The sequence below is a fragment of the Mandrillus leucophaeus genome, unplaced genomic scaffold, assembly GCF_000951045.1.
Source record: "Mandrillus leucophaeus isolate KB7577 unplaced genomic scaffold, Mleu.le_1.0 Scaffold683, whole genome shotgun sequence".
Lineage (NCBI taxonomy): Eukaryota > Metazoa > Chordata > Mammalia > Primates > Cercopithecidae > Mandrillus > Mandrillus leucophaeus.
In genome coordinates, this window is record NW_012107397.1 from 449265 (window position 1) to 476394 (window position 27130).

At 35.5% G+C, this 27130-nt stretch overlaps 1 protein-coding gene across 2 annotated transcripts; it reads right to left on the reverse strand.

The window, feature by feature from the left end:
- On the reverse strand, nucleotides 1–27130 carry ZUFSP (zinc finger with UFM1-specific peptidase domain). 2 transcript variants are annotated; one of them, XM_012002337.1, is made up of 10 exons: nucleotides 26877–27130; nucleotides 25027–25599; nucleotides 19159–19269; nucleotides 17222–17343; nucleotides 15173–15341; nucleotides 10947–11135; nucleotides 10506–10671; nucleotides 5820–5971; nucleotides 4108–4328; nucleotides 1–250 (listed from the first exon to the last, which is right to left on the reverse strand). In XM_012002337.1, exons 2-10 carry the CDS (start codon nucleotides 25583–25585, stop codon nucleotides 203–205), a joined length of 1737 nt encoding a protein of 578 aa, XP_011857727.1. In that variant the 5' UTR covers nucleotides 25586–25599; nucleotides 26877–27130; the 3' UTR covers nucleotides 1–202. The 2 variants fall into 2 exon arrangements, with proteins under 2 accessions (XP_011857727.1, XP_011857728.1); XM_012002338.1 differs by having other exon boundaries at nucleotides 26455–27101.

Below are 27130 nucleotides of genomic sequence, written 5' to 3' on the forward strand. Positions count from 1 at the left end.
CACAATGCAAAAACAAGACATTTTATTGAAATACTTACCAAACAATGAAGTATGATAGGTATAACTTAATTAACACAGGCATTTTAGAAATTAAATTATGTTAAGACTTAGAGAATTCACAGATTCATAATTGTGTTAAGGAGTTCAATATCTACATTTAGAAAACAAAGCATTGTTCTCAAGTACTGAAATGCTTGATTCTTCAAGGAATCTTCTCGGCTGTAAAGACTTGAGAATCTTGTCTCCTGGCCTTGAAAAGAAATTTTAAAAGACAATTTTAAGCTATAAGTCAATTAATTAGAATATGTGTTGTCATTCTAACATAAAAAATAAAATCTGGATTTTTTTTCAAGATAATAATGAAAATTCCTAAAGAAAAATTGTATTCTCAAACTTATAAAGTTAGGAATAAACATTTTTCCAGTCAAGACATAAACAAAGAAAATTCCTATCGCGATAAAGACAAAACAGTATGAAATAGAAAATGTCACTTTTTTATGGAATAATGAGTCAAAAGTAAAATGCTGGCTCAAAGTCAGAGAGAGATGAACAAAAACAGAGGAGGCTAGAGGAAGACAGGGCTGTGCAGAGAGAAACTTTATAAACATTATGCATATCCCTCATTATAGTCTTAAAAACGTCACTTCAAAAAAATTTTCAATGTTTGGGCTATTTTCAAAACCTGAGTTCCAAATCAAGACATGTCAAACCAAGCTAAATTAAAACTAAGTTAAATCAAGCTGAGAATACAAGAATGACACAATGGAAAATTAAGAATATAGTGGGGTAACTTTAAAACTGCATATCGGCCGGGCGCGGTGGCTTACGCCTGTAATCCCAGCACTTTGGGAGGCCGAGGCGGGCGGATCACGAGGTCAGGAGATTGAGACCATCCTGGCTAATACGGTGAAACCCCGTCTCTACTAAAAACGCAAAAAATTAGCCAGGCGTGGCGGCGGTCCCAGCTATTGGGAGGCTGAGGCAGGAGAATGGCGTGAACCCGGGAGGCGGAGCTTGCAGTGAGCCGAAATCGAGCCACTGCACTCCAGCCTGGGTGACTGAGCCAGACTCCGTCTCAAAAAAATAAAAATAAAAAATAAAAATAAAAATAAAACTGCATATCATAATGTGAAAAAGAATTAAGGAACATGGCTATTGCATAAATTTGTATTTACTATTTAACTGAACTGCATTAGGTGATATAGTCTAAAATAAATCCCTTCACCTAAACAAGTGCTCCAACATCTAGAACAGGGTTTAAAATTAGTAGACACTCAAAACATATCTATGGTAGAAATGTCTTATGGTAATTATAAGACAGTGGCCAAGATAAAAAAAAATTTTTGAAAACCAATCACTCTTTTTCTATAATAGTTGAATGATTATTAAAAGATCAGAACTCATCATAAGTACAAATACGAAGAACAAAACATAAAATGCAGTTATAAATATATTTTGGGATACCATAAACTATCAAAATTGTTTTTAATCCTATAATTTAAAAAATTGTAGTTATTGCTTTGAAGAAATAGACTTTTAAAAAATTAGTTATAAAAGCTAATATGAAATAAAAGTAAAATTACTATTCTGCCCTAATTTAGATAAAGCTGCAGACTTCCATCTGATGATCTGCAAAACACTTGGCACATTAATATTGGCTGAATTCCTATAGTATAAAGTACTGTTAAAAAGGACAGAATCACTATAAGAAACAGATGCTAAAAAAAAATAAGTTATATTAAACTAGTAAGATTAAATTTTTTTCATTTTTCAAAATGTAATATCTTTTCAAGAAGAAATGTGAAACTGTTCATACAAAAGCTCAGCAAACATGACTATGAGGTTTTGTATCCTTACAGAAAAGGCAATATAGGGCAGGGCTCCAGATGCAAACTGCCTAAATTGGAATCCTGACTCTCTATTTAGCAGTTGTGCTACCTTAGGAATACAATTTCTCTCTGCCTCAGCATCCTCTTTTATAAAATGGAGATTAATAATGGTGTCTACTTTATAGGGCTGTTGTGTGGATTAAATTAGTTAACATATGTAATGTGCTTAGGATAGCCCATAGTACAGAATAAGCATTAGACAAGTGTTATTTCAATCTATTATAATTAAAACCTTATTATATTTATTATTGTTATTCCTTTTCTATCTGGCAGTGTTACACATTGTTAGCCAAGTTACGATTCTTACAGTTAAAGCACAGCTACTGTTCATGACTCAGAAAACTAGAACATCAAATGTACAGTGCAGAGAGCACATTTTTAGTATTCTAACACCATAAACAGCTCCATTTCCAAGACCAGAAAGATAACAGCTAACTAAAATGTTCAGCAAGACACCATAGTAATATTTAACCACACCTATGCTCTCGAATGTGTATGCTGGTGAGCAAGTGTCTTGGTATTTTAAAATAATTGAAACAAACCTCTAACTTTATCTGGACAAATTAATGATAGGGTTAAAAAAATTAATGTGGCTGGGCATGGTGGCTCACGCCTGTAATCCCAGCATTTTGGGAGGCCGAGGCAGGTGGATCACCAGAAGTTGGGAGTTTAAGATCAGCCTGGCTAACATGGTGAAACCCCATCTCTACTAAATATACAAAATTAGCTGGGCGTGGTGGTGCATGCCTGTAATCCCAGCTACTCGGGAGGCTGAGGCAGGAGAATCACTTGAATCGGGGAGGGAGGCAGAGGCTGCAGTGGGCTGGGATCAAGCCATTGCACTCCAGCCTGGGTGATAAAGTGAGTGTTGGTCTCCAAAAAAAAAAAAAAAAAAATTAATGTATGAAATGTTCTCAATGTGTACATTGGTGAGTAAGCATCTTGGTATTTTAAAATAATTAAAACAAAAGTTTAACTTTCTCTGGACAATTTAATGATAGGGTTAAAAAAAATGAATGCAATTTTTATACTTAAATCATTACAAAGAAATCTTTTAATGTATCATAAGTAACTTAAAGAACCTCTTAAACAATCCTTGCCTTTACATCCCATGTTACGAGGCTGAAAAGATTACTCTAGCTCCATTATTTCAAAAACTTATAGTCCTTTCCCCCATGATCCCATTATTCTCCATAACTGTTTGTCTCTAGTCTTCAGTGTCTTTTCTCTTTAGAGGGAAATAAATCAATGTGAAGTATTCTGGAGCTTTTTTTCTTAATTTAGGGTTTACACATTTTCTAGACTTGATGTGCTATCATATCAAGTGGAAAATTTTCAATTCCTAGGAATTTTTCTATAATATTATGTCCCTCCCTGACAGTGTAGTGGCTAGGATTCAATTCCTAGAAATTTTTCTGTAATATTGTGCGCATCACTTAACTGCAAGGAATAAAGACAAGAGGAAATTCTAATGAAGTTAAATTCTAGAAATGTGAATATCCAATAAGCCCAAGTGCATAAAATAGAGCCTTAGGAATCACAAGAATCATATTTTAATAAACCATAATTATAAGACCAATATGAGTTAGGTCTCCTTGGATTAAGTTAGATTTTCTTATATATGTTTCTATTATTCATTGCTCACCTGACATTAAACACTTTTATGAAGCTCTAAGTATAGAAAGTCATTAAAGTACCATTTCAAATATAAATATGTTCATTCCAGAAAACTAAAAACATATAAAACCAAATGTCTTTTCAAACTTAATGAAACAGAGTAAGGTACTAAGGAATACAAAGTGGGCTAGGCTCAGTGGCTCACGCCTGTAATCCCAACACTTTGGGAGGCTGAGGTGGGCAGATCGTTTGAGCCTAGGGGTTTGAGACCAGCCTGGGGACCATGGTGAAACCTCGTCTCTATAAAAAATATAAAAATTAGCCGGGTGTGGTGGCATGTGCCTGTAGTCCCAGCTACTCGGGAGGCTGAAGCAGGAGGATCGGTTGAGCCTGGGAGGTCAAGGCTGCAGTGAGTCATGATCACATGCCACTGAACTCAGGCCTGGTCAACAGAGTGAGACCCTGTCTCCAAAAAAAAAAGAAGGAAAAAAAAAAGAAAAAAAAAAAAAGAAAAAAGTGATAACATTGATTTTAAACTAAAAGTTTTAAACTTTTAAGTTCATCTCATTCAAACTTCACATATAAATATTTAGATACTTACAACTTTCTCCTCTGGAGAAAGAACACCCTCTACTGCCACTATCTGGTATTGCTTATGTTTTAAATTTCCCATAGATTTTCGAAGTTGCTTGAGACTGCTAGCCTCTACGTCTTGCTTTAACAATTTCTGCATTTCTCGAGAAGGACATCCAGGGTCAAATATTAGTAAGCATAATGTTCGGTTTTTTTTCTCTTCAATTCCAATAACAGTTCGACTGTGACCTATCAAAAGATTTTTTTGTTGTTATACATATGTCACATCTACTTACAGTTATACAAATAGTCTCTGTATATATGCTGTGTGAGCGTATGTGTGTTTAGAATATATAGTCGGACTCTCTGACACATATGTGTCTGAGTTCTCCTAAGACATAAGAGTTTAGTTCTACTTCAGTTTTTTCATTTAACTTTAGTTTTCTAAAGGCTTCATTACAAAAAAAAACCTCTGCTTTTATTCTGCCAAATATTTTACTTTTCCTTTCCCAATCCCTTGATCCTTCTTATTCAAATTATCTCAAATGAAAGAACAAAAACTGTTCTAGAACAAAATTCTCATGATTCCAAAAGGTAAACAAAAGTAAATCTATAAATGCTAGAAATCAGTGGAGGAAGCTTAACCTCTTATAGTTTGTATCCCTAAACAATGAAATTCCTAATATTTACTTCTGTTTATTCCTGTCAATCCAAACCATCATTCATAATTTACCAAGTATCTATGTGTGGAGTACTATTCCAAGCACAAAGGTATATAACAGCAGACAAAACAGACAAATGTGCCTGCCTTCTTGGAACTTATATCCTAATAGGAAGAGATACTCTAGAAACGAGGTAAATAAATGAAGAAAATGCCAGTGGTGGGATGTTGGGATGAGTTGTACTTTTTTTTGAGACAGCGGAGTGCAGTGGCAGAATCATGGCTCACTATAGCCCCCAACTCCAGGGCTCAACTGACCTTCCCACCTCAGCCTCCTGAGTACCTAGGACTATAGGCATGTGCCGATTTTCTTACGTTTTTGTAGACACAGGGTCTCACTATGTCAACTCAGGTTGGTCTCAAACTGCTGGGCTCAAGCAATCCTCCTGCTTCGGCCTCTGAAAGTGCTAGGATTACAGGCATGCGTCACCATGCCTGGCCTTGAGTTCCACTTTTAAGTAAGGTAAGGCAAGGTCAGGGAAGGCCTCACTTAAGTGACATGTGGGTAAAGACCCAAGAAGATAAGGGATGAACAAGGAAGGACAAGTGAACCAAAAACAGAAAACAACAAGTGCAAAAGGTCCTGAAGATGTCAGGAATATCAACCTTCATTACCCAACAAAGTACTGTAGAAATATCAATCTTAATTTCCTAAGACAGTATTGTACTGTCAAAGGAGCTCTGAAAAATTAGACAGATTAATGTCATAACACTCTCTGCTATTATCAGACCAGCCTGGTCAACATGGTGAAACCCCGTTTCTACTAAAAATACAAATATTAGCCAGGTATGATGGCAGGCGCCTGTAATCCCCGCTACTCAGGAGGCTGAGGAGAATCACTTGAACCTGGAAGGTGGAAGTTGCAGCGAGCCAAGAATGTGCCACTGCACTCCAGCCTGAGCAACAGAGCGAAATTCTCTCTAAAAAAACAAACAAACAGAAACCTTAACCTGTCTAAAAGCAACAATTTGTTATCTTACAAATAACATTGTCAAGTATGAGTTATATTAATACTAACCTTGATGCTGAAGATAGATAGGAGGTTTAGATGTACACACTACCTTTGGACTCCCTTCCCTCTCTGAAGAATAATAGTTCAATATCCATTCAAATAAGCGAGGGTGTGTACCCAAAGGACCAGTTGACTTATGAAAATCAACAATATGACACCTATTAAAAATTGACAAAATGCATATTTAAAGGGCATTTTAAAATATTTTCATTGATGGAGTTATCAAATACAACAAATTCTTAGTTTAGAACTAACTTTTTCTAGCCATTACTTCCTTGTAAAAGAAGAAAGAAAAGTAAATACAAATTTTTATTATTTCTCTCAAAAACTCCCTTTTGTGGGGGATAACTATTTAACAATTCTCCCCGTTTAACTATTCCTCTAACTAGCTACCTATTTAAAGAACTTCATATTAAGTCTGCTGACTAACCTAAAGGTTACAAACATTTTCTGATAAATAAAATCTCCATGAATAGTAAATAATGACCATACTTGATTTTTAAAAAGTCATCTACACATAATTTTTTCACAGTATTTATTCTAGTTTCTAACCCTGATGATCAGTTAGAAGCTGATTTCTGATTTTAATTCATTAGCCATTTGTATATATCAAATAGACCCAAAATACTTCAAATCTCTGTAACAGAAAATAATTGCAAAGATCATAAAAAATGTGTGTGTACCCACATCTATACATGTATCTCCTATTTTCCACCAGACCACTGCGGTATTCTTCCTTCAAGAGTAAGTCACCCTTGAATAAACAATTTTTTAACCAGAAACACTGGTTATACTACTCAACGACTGTTTTTGAAAGGTCAGGTACAACTAAAAAGCATTTGACAGCTTTATCATCACTTTAAACTACAGCACAGATATCCTGTCCTTGTTTCTCTTGGCAATAAAATCTCTAAAACATTCAAATTGCTAACCTCAGCCTCAGCAAATTTAATGCTGGTTACTGGGTTTTAAGTGCTCAAATAAACTTCTGGATAAACTGTTTATAAGTAAAAAGAATGTTTTGGGGTTAGCAGTTTGCATATTTACATTTAGAATACTAATTAAACAGTACCCTACAGAGTATAATTCATATAGAGAGCAACAAAAAGACATGTAAATCACTGTTAAACACATTCACAATATATTAATAAAAAAGCTTTCTAAATTATTTAAGGTACCAAGAAAGAAGCTGGACAAAAATTACAGCTGGGTGCAGTGGCTCATGCCTGTGATCCCAGTACTTTAAGAAGCCAAGGCAGGTGGATTGCTTGAGCCTAGGAGTTCAAGACCAGCCTGGACAACATGGTGAAACCCCATCTCTACTAAAAATAAAAATAAATAAATAAATAAATTAGTCAGGTGTGGTGGCACATGCCTGTAATCCCAGCTACTCAGGAGGCAGAAGCACAAGAATCACTTAAGCCTGGGAGGCAGGGGTTGAAGGGAGCCAAGATTGCACCACTGCACTCCAGTCTGGGTGACAAACTGGAGACAGACTCTGTCTCAAAAAAAAAAAAAAAAGAAAAAAAGAAAAAGAAAAAGAATTACTTTAAAACTCAAAACATCAAAACATGACAGAGTATATATAACCTGAAAGTGTGAACAGATTGGCAAAAAGAAAAAGGAGGAAAGCAGAAATAAATTTAGAGGGCATTAAAATAGTTCTTTAAATTTAAATAATTCAAGAAAGTTATTATATATACACACAATATTAGTTTTTCTATATAAACGAAAGAAATATTTTTACCTCTGAATCTAATCAATTAATGTGGTAAAAAGAATGTGATACACTGGTTAAATAACTTAGAAACAAACATAAAAGAAAATATAAAGCCATAAAGCTTAAGGCAAATGTTCCATTAAACATGATCACAGACATCTATCTCTATTTCCTCTTAAAAGCCCGATGACACAATACTGAAGGAGAAAATGATTTAAACATCCAAGGACAAAGAGAATGGGAATAGAGAGGAAAAAAGCTCACATCTTCAGAAAATGAAAAGCAGCACAGAGAACATATCCAAGTAAATAAAAGAAAATGGGCCAGGCACGGTGGCTCCAGCCTGTAATCCCAGCACTTTGGGAGGCCGAGACGGGCGGATCATGAGGTCAGGAGATCGAGACCATCCTGGCTAACACAGTGAAACTCCATCTCTACTAAAAAATACAAAAAACTAGCCGGGTGAGGTGGCGGGCGCCTGTAGTTCCAGCTACCTCGGGAGGCTGAGGCAGGAGAATGGCGTAAATCCGGGAGGCGGAGCTTGCAGTGAGCTGAGATCTGGCCACTGCACCCCAGCCTGGGCGACAGAGCCAGACTCCGTCTCAAAAAAAAAAAAAAAAAAAGAAAATGGAGACTGTATGTTTCAAAATCAGAGAGAGGCTGAAAGCTTAGAAGCACAAGGTTTGAGAACAGTGAGGCTAAAAATATGAGATTAATTGAAAGTTTGCTTCGAAGGCAAATCACACCTTAACTCTCCCCTCCACTAATGCAGGAACTCTAGGGAGGAAAGTGAAAAACTCTTCTCTGGATAACTTCTGGGAAAAGATCTCTCTATATAATGATATTTGAGAGTACCCCAATCAAATAGTAACCTTCCACCTAAGACTTTTAAATGAAATCTGCTAATCTGTAAGCTCTATGCAGTCCTTTTTAATGTTTCATTAAATCAGCTTTTTAATGTTTCATTCTTCACTCTCTGAATGGACAACTAAGGATTTCCAAAAGTTAAAAGAAAGCTTTCAAAATAGAAAAGACTAAAGTAACAGACATGAAAATAAATTAATATGGAACAAACAAAATGCAGGCAATAGAAAGAAAACATTGGAAGAAATTTTGCAACCATAAAGAAAATGATGCTGTGAAATTACCCCTTAACATAATGGTGAAAATAAAAATTTCAATACAGTAATTGGGAGATAAATTTGAGTAAATCTAGAAAACAAAACAAAAGGCAAAGATTTTAAAGAAAAAGACATGATAAACTTAGAAGGTAAAGAAGTTCAGGCCGGGAGCGGTGGCTGAAGCCTGTAATCCTAGCACTTTGGGAGGCCGAGGCGGATGGATCACCTGAGGTCAGGAGTTCAAGACCAGTCTGGCCAACATGGTGAAACCTCGTCTCCACTAAAAATACAAAAATTAGCCAGGCATGGTGGCAGGAACCTGTAATCCCAGCTACTCAGGAGGCTGAGGCAGGAGAATCACTTGAACCCAGGAGGCGGAGGTTGCAGTGAGCCAAGATCGCGCCACTGCACTCTAGCCTGGGCAACACAGCAAAAACTCCGTCTCAAATAAATTAAAAAAAAAAAAAAAAAAAGAGAAGTTCAGTGGCCATCTATCAACGGTTCCACAAAGAAAACGGAGGGATTATAACTATCAAACAACAATAGTTAACCTCTGAAGTCACGCTGTGTGCCAGTCACAGTTCTAAGCACTTTATTATTCCATTTAATTGTCTAACTACTATTAATACCTTCTTTTATCAATGGTAGACCTAGGTACAGATGAGCTCATTCATTCAGCTATTAAGTAGGAAAGGTATGAATCAAGGTTAGGCAGTCTCACTCCAAAGTTCAAGCTCTTACCTACTATCCTAGATGGAACTAAGATCTTAGACAACTCACAATTCCAGATTCAAAGAGAAAAACAAATGCCTAACACAATGAATCAAAGCCCTACACCCCACAATGAAATTTCATAATATCATGAAATTATGACGGGCTAAGAGAAGACTGGAAAAACTTCCATAGAAAATAAATAGGTTATACATTTTAAAAATGAGAATCTGATCACATCTTACCATCTCAATAGTAATATTCATCGCTAGACATCAGAAGAATAGAAACTTAATTTGATGTGAAAATGATTGTAGAATTAAGAATAATATAGCCATCCAAACTATCATTTAAGTAATAATGACTAGGCACCCTTTCTCAGGAAACTAATGAAGGAAGTGCTCGAGCAAAAGGAAGTAACCTAAAAAAGAGACATGAAATCCAAGACAAATCCAGGTCCTAACACACACACACACACACACACACATACACACACACAGAGTGAACAAATGCTACATGATAATAGCTGTAGATCTAGAAGGCAAAAAGTCCAGATTGGAGCAAAGAGGACAGAAGGCTCCAAGAAGGATGTGTCCAAGAATAAGGAGAGCCTCAGATTACATGACAGGTGGGGTGCAAAAACTTGAGGCCATGATGTCGTCACATATTATAGTAAAAGAGAAAAGGAAACACAATTATTAACTCAAGAAAAAATTATAAATGATTTTAGAAAACAAAATCAGCAATAAGCAATATTTATGCAATTGTGTAATAAAATCTGACTTTATAAAATGATGTAAACTCTGATTTTAATAAAAACTGAGGTTTAATCATATTAGAAGGATTGAAGGTAAACAGGTATAAGATATTAAAACAGACAATACTTAAAACTCATAAACCAAGAAACAGCTATGAAAGCATACTATTTAAAAACAGTGGAAGTGACAGTTGCCTCTGAGAGACAGGACTTGAGGGTAGAGGAGAGCACAAGATAGTGAATAGGTTACTGATTTTCATTGCTACTTAATTCAGTGCTACTTAATTTTATTTTTAAACTATCTCTTTGATAAAAAATAAAATTTTAAAAAACAAAGCTCCCAGATAAGGAAATAACATTTATTTAGGTTTTAAGGTACATACTTTACCCTTAGGGAGGTCAGGAGTATATATACTTCACATGCTCCAATCCAGGCCTTTGTTCCCTGTAACCTGTTATTAAGTTGAGAGGCCCCCTGAGGATCAAAACCTTCCTTCCATGCATCTTCAATCATAGATTGAATTTTTGGAATGCAAGGAACCGACATACCTAAAATTACACAAGCAAACATATTACATGACTGTTAATAAAGTACTGAATAATATCATTTAGCAGTGCATCATGTACTGCTAAATGGGGAACTTTACAGTTTTTAAGACAGTTATTCCTGACGTCTTCTATCATTTTCTCTTCTTCTAACCAGAATTCAGGTTTCTTATATAAATATCTGCTAATTGTTAAAGCTATTAATTGTGTATGCTATATCATTCTATATCATATGTATTTTATCAGATGACAAGTTCAGAGTACTAGATTTCACATACCTTTTAAGCAATCATCATAAGCATCATTTTGTAATAATGATGAAAGTAGCATTTGGAAGTTTCTGTAACCACAACCCCAACCTTTGTCACCTAAAGATGAATGAAAGTGATCCACCACTGAAGAAAGCCACACCTGCCTCACATCTGTGGCAGCATTCTGATAATACCTATGAAGTGCTTCAATAATTCCTAAAGTAGAAGAGAGATTTAGAAGCAGTCATTATCACTTTTATATGACTATGTCATACATTTTTAGTATCAACCTCTCCTTCACACTCCATATCTAAATCCTGTCAATTCCATCTTCTTCACCTTCTTATTGCTATAACCTTAGTTTGTGCCCTTGCTTGTTACTATAGTCCAAGTTTCCTCACACTAGCATATTATTTATTACAGTTCATTGAAATTTTCTGCATCTGCAGGGCCCAGCACATAAAGTACAATTGTTGAATGAATGTTCTTCTTGTCTCTCCATTTTATTGTATAGACTACAGGAGATCATTCAGTCTTAATCAATTTGCTCCCGATCAAAAAATATTAATAGCTTTCTATTACTAACAGTTTTAATTTTTTTGTAATTTAAGATTTTATTTTGCAGATTATTCTGCAATTTTTGAAGCATGAGATAACACAAATGTTTTCATTTAAAAACTCAACTTCATGAATAATAAACATATCCCATACTCCAATACACTAAATTTCAACCCTTTAGTAACTTATTCCATTTTGCTGTTTGGGGAGATGAATTAATTTGTTTGAGACAACAGAAGACAACTTTTCTTCAGGCAGAACAATAGGTTTAGGAATCTTATTAACAGCCTTATAAACCTAATTAGAATAGTTCCAATCTATGTTATACGTAGTCCACAGAAAGCTATCTATCGACTTACCTTTATTTCACATTACTCTTCTTGCTTTAAATTTGGCTGTGGCCTAACTAAACACATTAAACATAATTTGGCCCATGGAGTTTTAATTCAATTTAATTTTTTAAACTATAATTTTCAAATTCAGCATTTGCTAAGTACTTTTTATACACCTGGCACTATCTAAGTGCTAAGTACAAAAAGATAAATATGATAATATCCTTTAAAATGTCATGGACCCCAACTATAACAAGTGCTATAATATGGAAAAACAAGGTGTTAGGACAATGGACATCTGACTTTGTTCCTTTCCTGCTTTTAGTATACTCTCCTTATGTTTCAAAATTATAGATCCTTCACATGCTACTGTCTTCATAGACTCTTTTTCTGATTCTAACTTTGCTTTTGTGTCCCCAAGGTACTAGCCACATTCAGTCACAGAATACTATAGTTCTCTGTGTATATTTACATGCTCTACAGACTCTGTGAAGCCTATATGGGTAGGGAGATCTTATTTATATTCCCCATAACTTTCTCATAGCTTGTGGCACCAAAGACAATAACTAAATCCTTTTTGCTTGAATAGTTTCCTATAAGAAAATGGGTTTCTATCTTTAAGAAAGACAATAAAAGATCAATAAATAAAAACAATTAAATGAACCAATAGTTGTAGCTGTGCCTTGCACCATGAAAAGGAGAAATACTGATCACTATAACCACTTCCAAAGAACTTAGAAAGACTTGAATTCAAGAAAAACAACAATTAAAATACTATATAACTGAGTACTAAATGTTGTAGCATAGAATGAATGGGTACCCTAGGAATTCAGAAAAAGAAAGCTAAATGTAGATTTTAATATATAGACTTTGATTAAGAGATCAAGATTTGAGACAGCCCTTTAAGAATGAGGTGGGGTGGCAGACAAAAAAAATAGAAAGAAAAGTAATAAACATTCTAGTATATTTAAGTACATATGTTACATATCAGATGGAGTGCCACACTGTCTTAGCAACATCATACAACTGCTTTAGGGGGAAATTTCCTTATACTTTTTATTCCTTAGCACCTAAATCTCTTTAGACATTTTCCACAGTAAACTTATCTTCAGTTATATTCTGTTGTTAAAATTATAATGAGATTGCAGTATAATAGTGAAGGCTCTTTAAATGATAGCTGCTTAATTAACACTTGCATAATTAATGAAAAATAAAAATCTCTGACAGTAAATCACTTCTATATTACAGGGCAGTGTGCTTTTCTACAGATATGTTTTCTTCCTGTACCCTAATGAATCATACCACACATCTGGAGGATGCTCTATGCCATAGTGAGAACTTTTTTACGTGGAGACCCCTGAAAAAATATAAAGGCAGCCTTTAGAAACAGACTCATGGATATATGAAAATCCATAATATACAGTATTACAAATAGGTGGAGAAAATATAGATTCAATAAATGGTAGTGAAATAAATAAGAATACATACTTGCTATAAGGACTGTTATAAATAAGGAGAAAATAATCAGATTCCTATCTTCTTTCTCCTCCCTCTAACATATACATACAAATAAATTCTGGGAGGATTAAAAATCAAAATGTGAAATGCAAAATAGAAATATTTGAACAAAACATAAAAGTATATATTTGTGATCTTAAAGATGGGGGAGTTACTTAAGACACAAATAATAAATAGAAAGATTGAGAACTTTGATTATATTCAAATTCAAAACTTCTGTCTAATTAAAGGCACTATATATAACATTTAAATACAAACCATAGGCCTGAAAAAGATATTTGCATCTCATATAACTAATGAAAGAATAGTGTTCTGAATACTTAATGAACTACTATAAATCAATAAGAACAAACTACCCAATAGAGAACAGAGAAAGGAAGAGAATAGGTAATTCATTCAAGAGGAAACTAACTCAGGAGTAATCCAGGAAATGCAAATTAAAACATGTATCATCTCATAACCTGTTAAATAGCAAAAATTTAAAAGTGTCACCGTACAGTGTGTGAAATACACTGGTGTGAGTGTAGATTACAAGCACTTTGGAAAACAATTCTCCAATAACCTTAACAAAGTTGAAGATTTGCATGCCCTTTAACTTAGCATTCCAGTTCTGGATGCAATACTAGAGAAACTCCTGGAGGAGACATGCTAATAAATTATAAGAGTAGAAAACTGGAAACAATCTAAATGTTCATCAATATGAAAACAAGGTAAATGAGCTATAATTCATACAAGGAAATACTATACAGCAGCTAAAATGAATGAAGTAGAACTGTAAGAACCAACATACTTGAGCAAAACAATTTATAGCATACATGTTGTATCCCATTTATATATAAACACATGCAAAATATTTTATGCAAGTGTACATACACGGTAAGAGTACTAAAGCATGTATGAGACTGATAAATATCAAACTCCGGATAATAGTTCCCTTGTGGGGAGGGCAAATTAGAATCAGTAAAAGGGTACATAAAGGGCTTTGAATACCTATGAAAGGTGTTGAAGCTTTAAAAACTTTTAAGTAAATATGGCAAAACACTAAGATTCAAAAAATCTGGGTGGCAGTAACAAAGTTTGTTTCCATAAAAAGTCTGTTTATATATTAATATATACAAAGAAAAAAATTTTAATACTTGTCAGAAAAAAGCCGTATTATGGGGCAAGGAAGATATGATTAGGAATAACCAGCTGTGCAACCTTGCTTTGGCAAAGTCACCGTAACTTCTCTAAACAACAGTGACCTTATTTAGAATATATAACAGTACAGGAGAGGATGTTTGAGTTAAAGGATACAATGTATATAGAGCTGTCAGTGTCTAAAAATGTACAAACAATAAAACAGCCACCAGCCATTTGTGACTATGGAGAATTTGAAATGTGGCTGCCCAATTGAGTTGTGCTGTAAAGTAGAAAATACACAATGGATTTTGAAGAATGTACAAAGAATGTAAAATGTCTCAGTAATAGTTTTAATATTGATTACGTTTTGAAATAATAATGTAATGGATACACTGGTTTAAACTATTACAATTAACTTCACCTGTTCCTTTTCACTTTTGTTATGTGGATCCAGGAAATTTAAAATTATATATGTGGCTCACATTATATTTTTCTTAGCACTGTCTAGAGCAGTTTTTTAAATGTCAAGTAACACAATATAAAAGTAAATTTTTAAGTGAATTATTTACTGTAAAAATAATTCAGAAGTTTTAAAATGACACATTTTAAAAAAAATAATGTGCACAGATGAATTATGAAAATTAAGCAAAATTAAAATGATTCTCATTATTAGTTCAGTGGTGTAAGCAATATTAAAACAATGACTGATGTTTAAGTACTCACCGGAAGTTTTTGTTTTTCCATCATCAATACCAATAGCTAATGATTCCATCATATCAGCTTTTCTTCTATGAAATTCAGATGGAGGCATTCTTCCCCTATTTACTTCTATCTCCATATTTCGTAGTTGTTGTTGTTTGTATCCTCCAGAATTATCTAAACCATATTGTCTCTATTGAACATAAAAATAAATGACTTTTACATCCCTGTAACTCTATGAGGATGGAAACTTATTATAATTTTATTTGGAAACATGTTGAAACATTCTAGTTTATAGACTTTATACAAGGTAACTTAAAGATTTTTACAAAAACTAATAACATACACACACAAAAAGTATTGACTTAATAAGCAACCACTTCTTTATAATCTCAGGGGCAAGAGATTTGCTTTTCCTGAAGTAGGGAAAGCAGAGGATCCTGTCTTTCTACCTCAGGTATTGGGAGAGGCAGAAGAGTTCTGAATGCATTACTGATTTTTTCAAGGAAACTTGTCAGCCCTTGTTATTTGGTTCCCAATCTAGTCCACAAAGGCCTACTTAATCCATAATTCATTTAGTCAGTCATATTACACAATAAATGAACTATGTTTTGTACACTGGACTGAGAATCTCAAATAGTATGTATAAAACCATGGAAAAGTTTTCAGAGACCTAAACGACTAACTTGCAAAGTTACATAATCTCCTTAAATATTGGAAACTTTTTGTATTGATCATGTTTTAAATTACATAAGGCATAAAGGTCTTAAGAAAAGCCAATTTTCTTTCCTATTTTGCAAGTATTATGAGTCACCAGTGAGAAAAGAAATCCTACATTAGGTCCTCCAAAGCACATTCTAAGCAACAATACCCATGTGAGATGTTTGAGAAAAAAAAGAGAGGTCAAATACGTCCGGAAAAATTGTGATATATACATGCACATTAGTATATTAAAGGTTTTGAGAAGTCCCAAAGTATACAAACCTGTTTAACTGAACACTTTCAAACCTATTCAATTGTAAACCCTTTTTATTTATGCACTATCCTATCATCGCTAAAAACAGAACATTTAAAAACTATGAGCAATAGGCCAGGTACGGTGGCTCAGGCCTGTAATCTCAGCACTTTGGGAGGTGCGGTGGATCACCTGAGGTCAGGAGTTCAAGATCAGCTTGGCCAACATGATGAAATCCCGTCTCTACTAATAATACAAAAAAATGAGCTGGGCATGGTGGTGCACACCTATAATCCCAGCTACTTGGGAGGCTGAGGCAGGAGAATCACTTGAACCTAGAAGGCGCAGGTTGCAGTGAGCTGAGACTGCACCATTGCATTCCAGTCTGGGTGACAAGAGCGAAACTCCGTCTCAAAAAAACAAACAAACAAACAACAACAAAATCTATCAGCATTATTAGCACAGATAACACTACAGTCTACAAATTAGGATTGAAAAAAGGAAAACAGACATTAAAATTTTAAATATATTAAAAATATAGCAGATGCTGCCAATTTAGTCCAACAGGTAAAATCACCCACCTAAGATAAATGAAGCCTCAAATATCATAAAAAAAGCATTTTCCCATAAAATAGTTCTTTCTAAATGCCTGAAATTGCGATCTGTAAAATAATTTAAGACTCAGGAGACATTAATTCTAGGTATAAATTTCACTTCCAAGTATCTATACAAACACTTAAATTCTGAGTCTTGGTTTCCTAATTTGTCCCATCAGCTTACACAGGTTTGAGTACAAGCTTTATCACTAATTAGCTGCCTGACACTGAGCAAGTTACTTAACCATTCTGTCTCCATTTCTTCATCTGAAAAAAAAAGGTGGGGTGGAGGAGCCTAAAATAACCATGAATTTGTTGTAAAGATTTTGAGATATTATATGTGAAGTGATTACTCCTGTGCCCGACTAGAATGAATATTTATAAATGGTGGCTGTTACAAACATGTTCAAATTTTTTTTTGAATAATAACAAGGACAAAAATAATATACTGGAGTCCTGAAAGCATATTTGAAAAATAACTTTACCAAATCAAAATATTATAATTCTTATTAATCTTTGTACCTGCAGCTTCTGAAATTCTTCTATTTCTTGTCTTGATTCTTCAGATCTCCTCTTTCTGTCTTCTTCTTGCTGAAGCTGGTGAGCCAATTGTAGATCACCAGAACACTGGACTCTATCCATCCCTGTTAGGTATTTTTAATGTTCAGAATAAAATAACTGTTACAATCAAAGATTATTTATTATTTAATACATGTTTTTAAAATAGAGTGAATGCTATTATTTGCCATTTATTCATGACTGTGATGATTTGGAACTGAGTACAAATCTAGCAAAACTTAGAACTGCTTCAGTAAGGAATAACCTCCAACTAAATGACAACTAATAGTGACTGTTTTTTTTTTTTTTTTTTGAGACGGAGTGTTGCTCTGACTGCCCAGGCTGGAGTACAATGGTGCGATCTCAGCTCACTGCAACCTCTGCCTGCCGGGTTCAAGTGATTCCCCTGCTTCAGCCTCCCGAGTAGCTGGGATTACAGGTGCCTTACACCATGCCCCGCTAATTTTTGTATTTGTAGTAGAGACGGGTTTCACCATGTTGGTCAGGCTGGTGTCAAACTCCTGACCTCAGGTGATCCACCAGCCTCGGCCTCCCAAAGTGCTGAGATTACAGACATGAGCTACTATGTCCAGCCTCACTGAGTGTTTAAGCTGTGACAAGCACTTTTCATTAATTATATCATTTGATCTTTATAACAATCTTATGAAGTGGATATTATTGTTTACTGAGGAAACCGGAATTTTAAAAGGTTAAGTAACATCCTTCATTGATACTCCTTAACATAACTAAGGCAGATTGATTTTTCCAAGAAATACTAGGGGAGAAAAAGAAAATAATAAAGAGCATAAAAATACACATTTACAAAGCACAGGTGTTAGATAATAATTTAATTACTGTTTGGCCCCTGAATATGGCAAAACTTTGCAACAGTCACCCTGCATCTTCTCTACTCAGTGTCCCCCAGATCCATTTGTCAGTGGCTTCTGGCCACTATCTTGTCTCCTTAACCCCTCGACCTGATGTTTTAATTATATCACTGAATATTCTTCCTTTCCTTTCAAAGTTCTCAGCTGCTGCTACATCTTCCTATTTGTTCACCCTTCCATTCTTGGAGATATACAAGTCACATTCAATGTTTAGTGTCCCCTGAGGCTATCTACAGTGATTTACTTAGACCATATCTTTTTCTTATTACCCACTATACGTTTACAGTGTAATATACGTGCTCATACAAAGCCTATCATAAATAAGAGTAAGAATTAGCAGGCACTCAGAAACCACCAGAGCAGAGGACTTTTCCATCTTTGCTCCAATAATCTCAACTTTGGGTTAGGGTGAGTGAGCAGTAACACTGTCCATGAACACTGATACTGGTACTAAGATCATTGACGCTGGACACTAAAGACCTCTGTCTTAATAGAAGCTACCTACGTACCTTAAAAAACTGAAATAGGGTAAAATACAATTGGTTTCTCTTGGGATCTACTTTTTATTTTCGTTCAGTGGGCTTCTAAAATTCATATAGAATTTTTCCACTTCTAAGACACCATAATCATTACTTAAACAAAGCCAGTATTAAAAAACGTAGGGGAGAAAGGAAAACTTTTATAGAATCACAATAAAACCAATAAGTCATTTAGAAGCCTGCTCAAGCAGCTCAAGATGCATTGAAAAATGTTTTGGTTATATAGTTCACATTCATTTGTCAAATTTTAGGTGCCATATGGCAGTTTTCTAGTTCAACAATTTTTGCTGACCAAATACAATATGCAGTTACTTCTAGCTGCTAAAGAAATGGCCTCAACTTGTAAATAAAACACTTTTAAAGGAAAAGATGTATTTTTAAATATTTTTTTCCATGTCACAAATCTAAAAATTAGATATGTGTCCTAGAAAGTAGAAATTAAATGATATTTTTATCTTTAAACATATAAACATACCTTGGCAAAAGCTGTTTTCTTCCAAATGCAAGTCAACATGTTCCTGAAGAATATGGTAATTGGTACATATAAGCCCACACATAGGACAATCATAGAGTGGCTGATCACAGTCTGTATTAGAAACATAATTAAGTTGTTTTTATTTTTTAATTTCAATTCTTTTTTTTTTTTTTTAAGACAGGGTCTTGCTCTGTTGCCCAGGTTGAAGTGCAGTGGCACCATCATGGCTCACTCCAGCAATCCTCCCATCTCAGCCTCCCAAGTAGATGGGACTAAAGGCATGTGCCATCACGCCCAGCTAATTCTTTTTTTTTTTTTAGAGATGGAGTCTCACTATGCTGTTCAGGCTGGTCTCAAACTCCTGGATTCAAGTGATCCTCCTGCCTCAGCTTCCCAAAGTGCTGGGATTACAGGCATGAGCCACCATGCCCAACCAAGTTGGTTTTATTTTTTTAACTTTTAGGTATTTCACCCCATGTCAAAGACTGTCTACCACTTATTAACCTTATATAAGTAAAAGCTCTTTGTAGTGGATTTAAAAGCTATTTTTCTAGTTCTAGGGTCAAGATAGAAGGCTGAGCATAGCAAAACCTCTCACACCACTCCAAAAAAAGGAAATATTAATAATAAATATTCAGATCTGTAGTCAAAACAAGAGAAGCAGAAAGGAAAACCAAAGCGGTAAGTAGGGCCCAGTCTAGATATGGGTTTTTAGGGCTAAATTCTCAGCACCCACCAGAGTGCTAAGGTGCTGAACTTAAACATTCAGCATAAAGCTGGGAATTAGGGTAATACTGTCTACACAGGAGCAGGAGATTAAAGAGCTACATCCATCACATAGCACTGCAGGCAGACAGGTCTAGCTTGCCAAAAACAGAAGTGGTCCATCTATAAGACCAAGACCTAGCAGATAGGGGACATAGAAGAGGGACCCCGAATTGTGTGTATACGCAGAGTGAAAGCATGGATCAATCCGTATATGTAAGGCCTGGTCTGAAAGCAGAGACTGTGAACAGCCAGGGTGAAGGAACCATGAAACTGCTTCACAGGGAAGGGATCATATAAAACTCCCAGAACAGATGAACACTAAAATTTGAATTGATAAACTCATTGGGGGCTGCAATGCCAAGAAAAATAGCCCAGAAATCTATAAACTGAAAAAGTTACCTGTGAAGAAACGGAGCTACAGTCATCCTTATCAACAGTAAAACAAGTATGTCCGAAATGCTCACTGAAATAAAGGAGGGAACTGAATCTTTGAAACCAGGACAGAAAGTTACTAAGCAAAAATAGAAAGATGAAAAAAATGAAAATATTAAGATATAAACATTGGAATAAAAAATTCAATGGCAAAGCTCAAGAGAAAATGAAGTATTAATAAGTACTCAAAAAATATTTCCAAAATCTGCACTAAGAAATAATGGTTTACAGCTTCCATAAGTAATGCTGGGGGATATAAGAGAAGTCTTTCAGCCAGTTCTCTACCATAATATGACTTAGAGTCAGAGCCAATGTCAAGGAGGCCTTTGCTTATCTCTTTGATCATCACACTACTGCAAGCCAAACCCTCCATCCCTTCTAGTTTTAAGTGATAACCAACCTTCCTCAACATTAGACCACACTACACCTCATATCCCTGTATACCTTTTTTACCACCAGAATCTAAACTAAGCCTCAGAGGTTAGCCATCATCGTCCGGTGGAGTCATCTAGGGTTGACATAACCACCAACATTGTTCTGTCAATGAATCCAATCTAATTGTTCAGTGGCAGTGTCTTAACAATCTTTAAATATCTGAAGGACATCCACTGATCTGACCCAAGCTATTACCCCTCCTATTCTCCCAATACCTACCCAATGCCTTCCAGAAATATCATCTATCATCAGTCAGCTTCTCTATACATACAATCTTTCTCTGAATATTCACTTCACCTTCTTAACTAAAATCTGGTTGGTTCATGACATCCCATTTTCTCTACAGCCCCCTAACACAGAGGCAACTTTTCTTGCACAATTCAGGGCCCTAGAACTAGAAGAGGCATCCCCTTTGCTCCCTTTCATCATTGTCAAACCTGTTTTAGGCCCCATTTTTGTAATAATTCATGTCACCATAATATGGCATCGCCTACCTTTCTTAGTGCCTAATATTTTCTGAAGTCTTAGACACTCCTTTCATTTACTAGCAGCAATTTTAACACCTGGATCAAAATCTTCTTTTCCTAGCCCCTATACTATGATCATTCTTAGCAACTTCAATATCCATAGGGATAGTTCTATGCCTTTATTTCCAATAATCTTTTCCTTTACCCTAATTTACCCACGGAATGACAAAAATTATACCCATAATTTGTTATCACTAATAAATGAACCACCTCTGAAATCTCAATTTCAAATATCACTCCCGACCACCTATCCTTCCACCTCACTTCTTTTAATTCTACCACTCTAAAAACTGTTTGACCTAACTAAAACCTCCTATATAGAATATACAAACCCTATTTTTTTGTCATTCATTACCATCCTCACGTTTTTCTTTACTTTCTAGTCCAGATTCCATGCATCTTCTCTATATGATAATCATTCCCTAAAAAACACCTGCAAATTCACCTGTTCCATTTACTATAACTGAACATTGGTTAAACCTAGCTATTTTCCTATTTAACTTCTGTACTTCTAATGACAACAGGTCTTTTTTAAACTCAACTAAACATTCAGACTCATAAGACTACCATAATTCACCAGTTTACTGGTCCTGAGAAACTTACAGGAAACATTGTGTCAGCAAAGGATTTTCAGGCATTTTTAATCAATACACCTATTTTTTTCCTTGCAGCAGTCCATAAGTTTTCATTACTAGCAGATAATAAAATGATTTACTTAGAATATTCAAGGGAATTAATGTAGAATTATTAAAATTAGTAACAGGCCAGATGCAGTGGCTCACATCTGTAATCCTAACACTTTGGAAGGCTGAGGAAGGAAGACTGCTTGAGCACAGGAGTTCAAGACCAGCCTGAGTAACATAGCAGGACCTCATTTCCACTAAAAAAAAAAATTATCTGGGCGTGGTGGTGCAGGCCTGTAGTCCCAGCTCCCTGGGAGGCTGAGGCAGGAGAACCACTTGAGCCCAGGAGGTCAAGGCTGCAGTAAGCCATGATTATGCCACTTAACTCCAGCCTGGGTGACATAATGAGACCTTGTCTCAAAAAATATAAAATAAAATAAAATTAGTAATAGTTGAATAAGACTAGATACCTCAACTATCTATAAAAATTGACAGTGTTTCTATAAAACTGCAAAAGTTTCTTAGATGACAGGGAAAAAATCTAATTTACAAAAGCAACAAAAACTATAAACTATACAGAAATAAAGCTAACACAAATGTACAATGAAAAATCAACACAAAGTCGGGCGTGGTGGCTTATGCCTGTAATCCCAGCACTTTGGGAGGCCGAGGTAGGTGGATTGTCTGAGGTCAGGAGTTCCAGACCAGCCTGGCCAACATGGCGAAACCCTGTCTACTAAAAATACAAAAATTAACTGGGCATGGTGGTGGGTGGCAGTAGTCCCAGCTACTCGGAAGGCAGAGACAGGAGAATTGCCTGAACCCAGGAGGCAGAGGTTGCAATGAGCAGAGATCGTGCCATTGCACTCCAGCCTGGGTGACAGGGCGAAACTCCATCTCAAAAAAAAAAAAACAAAAAAACACAAAATTGTATTAAAGGATACAAAAGATGACCTGAATTAACGGGGAGATGTACTCTGATCTAATTTAAAACAAAATTACAACAGTTTTCATGAAACTTGACAATATGGCTATAAAACTCAAAAGAATGAGAAAGTCTAAGTTGATAATGAAAATGAAGAACAAGGGAAAAACTGTCCTATCTGATGTTGATGACATTTTACAAAATAGTTATTAAAATGGTGGTGTAATAAGGAAACAAAAGTCACTCATATAAATAAAGCAGAAGTAAGAGACCAGAAATTGGCCCACACAGATATGAAAATGTAATAAAAGACAGAAACTATATTATAAATCAGAGATAAATCTGGTTTCTGTACAGAGAAAACCTAAAAATTAGATCCCAAGTTCACGAAATACACACATGTACACACAGACACACACACACACACACACACAATCCAGAAAAAATTTTAAAAAGTGAAAATATAAAACATTAAAGTTTTTAGAATATATGAAAATACCTTTTTGAACTCAGAGTAAAGAATACTTTTTTAGACAATACATAGAAAACAAAAACAAAATTCAAATACTGCACAAAATTCAAGGATAAGCAACATCTTATAGAATACAGCTGTAGGATTAGTATTGAGAATATATTTTAAAAGCAACTGAAAAAAACTCAAAAAATATTTGACAATATCCAGGCGAAAAATCCATGTAACTCAAGTGTACAAAAAATGTAACATGCAGTTCATAATAGAGGAAATTAAAACAACTACATACAAGATATTGATTTCATAATCAGAGAAATGTACTAAAAAACAATGTAGACACTGACTCCATACCTTTTACAAAAATTAATTCAAATAATTCACAGATCTAAATGCAAAATGCAAAACTATCCAACTTCTAGAAGTTGGCAAAGAGTTTTTAGACACAACACCAAAAGCATGATCCATGAAAGAAGAAATTGTCAAGTTGCACTTCGTTAAAATTAAAAACTTCTACTCCATGAAAGACACTGTTAAAAGAATGAAAAAACAAGCCACAGACTAGGAGAAAATATTTGCAAAATACACATCCAAAAAAGAACTTGTATCCAAAATACAGAACAATTTTTTTTTTTTTTTTTTTTTTTGAGACAGGGTCTCACTCAGTCACCCAGAGGGGAGAGCAATGGGGTGATCACGGCTCACTGCACCCTCCACTTCCCAGGCTCAGGTGATGCTCCTATTTCAGACTCCCAAATAGCTGGGGCTACAGATGCAAGCCACTAGGCCTGGCTAGTGTTTTGTTTTTGTTTTTGTTTTTGTTTTTTTGAAGAGACGAGCTTTTGCCACGTTGCCCAGGATGGTCTCCAACTCCTGAGCTCAAGGGATCTGACCACCTTGGCCTCCCAACTTGCTGGGAACACAGGCAACAGCCATGACACCTGGCCCGACAAATTCTTAAAGTCCAACAATGAGAAAAAGACCTAAGATCCTACATGTGTACACACCAACAACAGAGCCTCAAAATACATGAAACAAAACCTGACAGAGCTGGAAGTAAAAATAGATAAATTTACAATTATAATCAGGGATTTCACAACCCCTTCTCAAAAATTGATAGAACTACTAGACAGTTCTACTATAGAAAACGAGCAAGGATATAAATAATCTGAACACAAACAACTGGATCTAGGGACATACATACAACATTCCACCCAACAAAGCAGAATACACTTTTTTTTCCCAAGTACCCATGGAACATGACCAAGACAGATCATGTCTTGAGCTATAAAACAGGCCTCAACAAATTTAAAAGAACTGATATCACAGACAGTTTGTTCTCCAATCATAACAGAATAATGGAGTCAAACTAGAACTCAATGCAAAGTCAGAGAGTCCAGGACAGTCCAGATGCTATTGGGTTAGTGACAATAAAAAGAATACCCTCCGGAAACTACACAGAAAGTTCCAAAACTGCTCTCAATGTAGCGGAAACATTTTATATCTGCATCAAAATTCTTTTCCATAATGTACTTTTATATTTCAATAATGGCAAATGAAAAATGCTATAGATGTAAAATGGATTTCAAAACACATCTGTGGTAAGTTGACTTACAAACCAACTTTTAGACCACCACATATTAAATTGAGGCTGTAAACTTATAATTTACATTGAAATGAAAACTTTACCTTCCAATGGAATGTCTAAAAGATTGGCATGCGTTGTTTTCACATGAGTTTCCATATCTTCACTATGCTCCTCTATTTTTCCACAGAATGGACATTCGGGAGGACCGTACGTTGTTTCATAAATAGATCCTTTTACTTCGGTTAGGCCAGACTGTTTTTCCCTACTTTTCAGGAATTTTCTAGATTCAGTTAAGTTCTCTGAATAAAAGGTTTCATGTTTTACAGTACTATCTTTAGTCAGGCATTGAGATGAATTTTTTGGATGATTAGATGCACAACCTGAAAGAATACTTGAATTAACTTCCATTCCACACTGTAGGGTGTTGTCTTTCTTGTTATCTGAAGTTCCAAATTGTACAGTATTTATCCTCTCAAAGTTTCTTTCAAGTGTATTCTGCTCAAAATGAGCTGTTTCAATATGAAAACACATTTCGTCATAACTCACACCTGACAACTTGCAAAACGGACATACAATTTCATTTTCCATGTGAACAATTAGGTGAGCTTTCATGTCTGGTTCTGAGGTTACTGTTTCACCACAAATATCACAGGAAAGCATGGTATGACAAGTAGCTAGAAAAGAACATAACATTATTTTAAATTTCAAAGTAAGATTTGAAGGAAAAATGTGTTTCATAAAATGATTTGAGACAATTATTTGGTCTTTAACGCTGGATTATTTTGATGAAGAAGTTTTCAATGTACTTACTGTTCCTCAAATACAAAAACTTATTTATACATATCAACCAAAATTTCAAGTTTATGTTTTCAAAAAAAAAAGGCAATAATAATGAAAACAAGTAATTTTTAAAATAAAATACTTCAAAAAAATGTCTCTGGCCCAAGGCGGAGAAAAAATAACGTTTAAAAAATTGTCCAGGTAAGATAAATCAGGTAAGAAAAAATGAAGAAAAGAAACCTATTTATCAACTGATATATCTAAATACTGAACACTGAAGCTGATTATATTAAGGAGGGTAAACAAACACATCTTAACAGCAGAGTTTAACACTTAAACAGCCTTAAATGTGTCACACTAATTTAAGTGCTATTATTATCGTTCTACACAAAGAAATTCTGGCTCAGATAGGTCACCACAAGCAGAAAAAGGTGGAAGCCAAAATGCCAACCCCGTCATGCTCCGCAGCCTGTATCCTCAGCCCCAAAAATAAAAGCAGAAGTGGTATAGTAGAAAAAAGCACTTATTCCAGAGTTAAGAGAACTGGGTAATAATTTCAGATTCGTCATTTTGGGCAAGGTATCTCATCTCTCTGAGATTGTCAAAGACTACTGTAAAATCCAAAGGTAGTTACTTTTGGATTTTATGGACAAATAAAGTACTGACTACTGACATAAAAGTGTTTAAAGACTATTTAAAATTAAACAGGAAAAGTAATGGCACTATTCCCTTAATTTAAACAAATTTACCTTTAAAATACCTCCCTACATTGTCCTTATTTTTCTCATTTCTCTCCAGACAAATGGATATAGTCTCTGATTTTAGAAGGCAGTTCTCCCGGGCCTCCAGTGGGATTAAAGTCACACCCGGAGTTTATTCTCTTCCGGTGGCTGGGACACGGTCAGACACAGAATGATGCACTTGGGCATGGACTCAGATGAAGCGGGTAAGAGACAAGAGGGTACCCAGACGCCTCACAGGAAGCGAGTGAGAGACAAGAAAGAACCCAGTGCCAGGCTAGGCACTTGGTGGGTGAAGTCAGAATGCCGCAAGGCCGAGTCTCCCAAACGTTCCGCGCCAAAAGCACAAGCCAGGGACGCGAAACTAGCAGGCACTAAGTGGGTCAAGGCTTTGGGCCTGGGGAATGAGGGAGGGAACCATCAATTCTTACCGGCCCAGAGGCCAGCAGCTGCCACACTGCGCGTCGCTAGGCTTCCCCTTCGGGCCTCGCTGGCAGAGGAGTGCGTGCGCGGCGTCCTATACCTCTCCCGGCCTGACGACTGAGGCCAGGCCTTTCCAATACGCAGAGTTTCACAGTTAACCGAGGAAAGAATTAGGAACTTCCAACACCTCGGCCCTCAGTACCTCATTCAAAAAGCACTTCCTTACCCCCACGGAAAAGGAAAAATCCCAGCATGCGCCGCT

What these genes read in the sequence shown, in the direction of transcription:
- ZUFSP (XM_012002337.1), bottom strand. Translation starts at nt 25,585, where the DNA reads ATGCTTTCCTGTGATATTTGTGGTGAAACAGTAACCTCAGAACCAGAC. An exon ending in AGAAAACAGCTTTTGCCAAG is followed by an intron (nt 17,344 to 19,158) that starts GTATGTTTATAT and finishes AATACCTAACAG; the next exon opens with GGATGGATAGAGTCCAGTGT. An exon ending in AAGAATTTCAGAAGCTGCAG is followed by an intron (nt 15,342 to 17,221) that starts GTACAAAGATTA and finishes TATGTTCAATAG; the next exon opens with AGACAATATGGTTTAGATAA.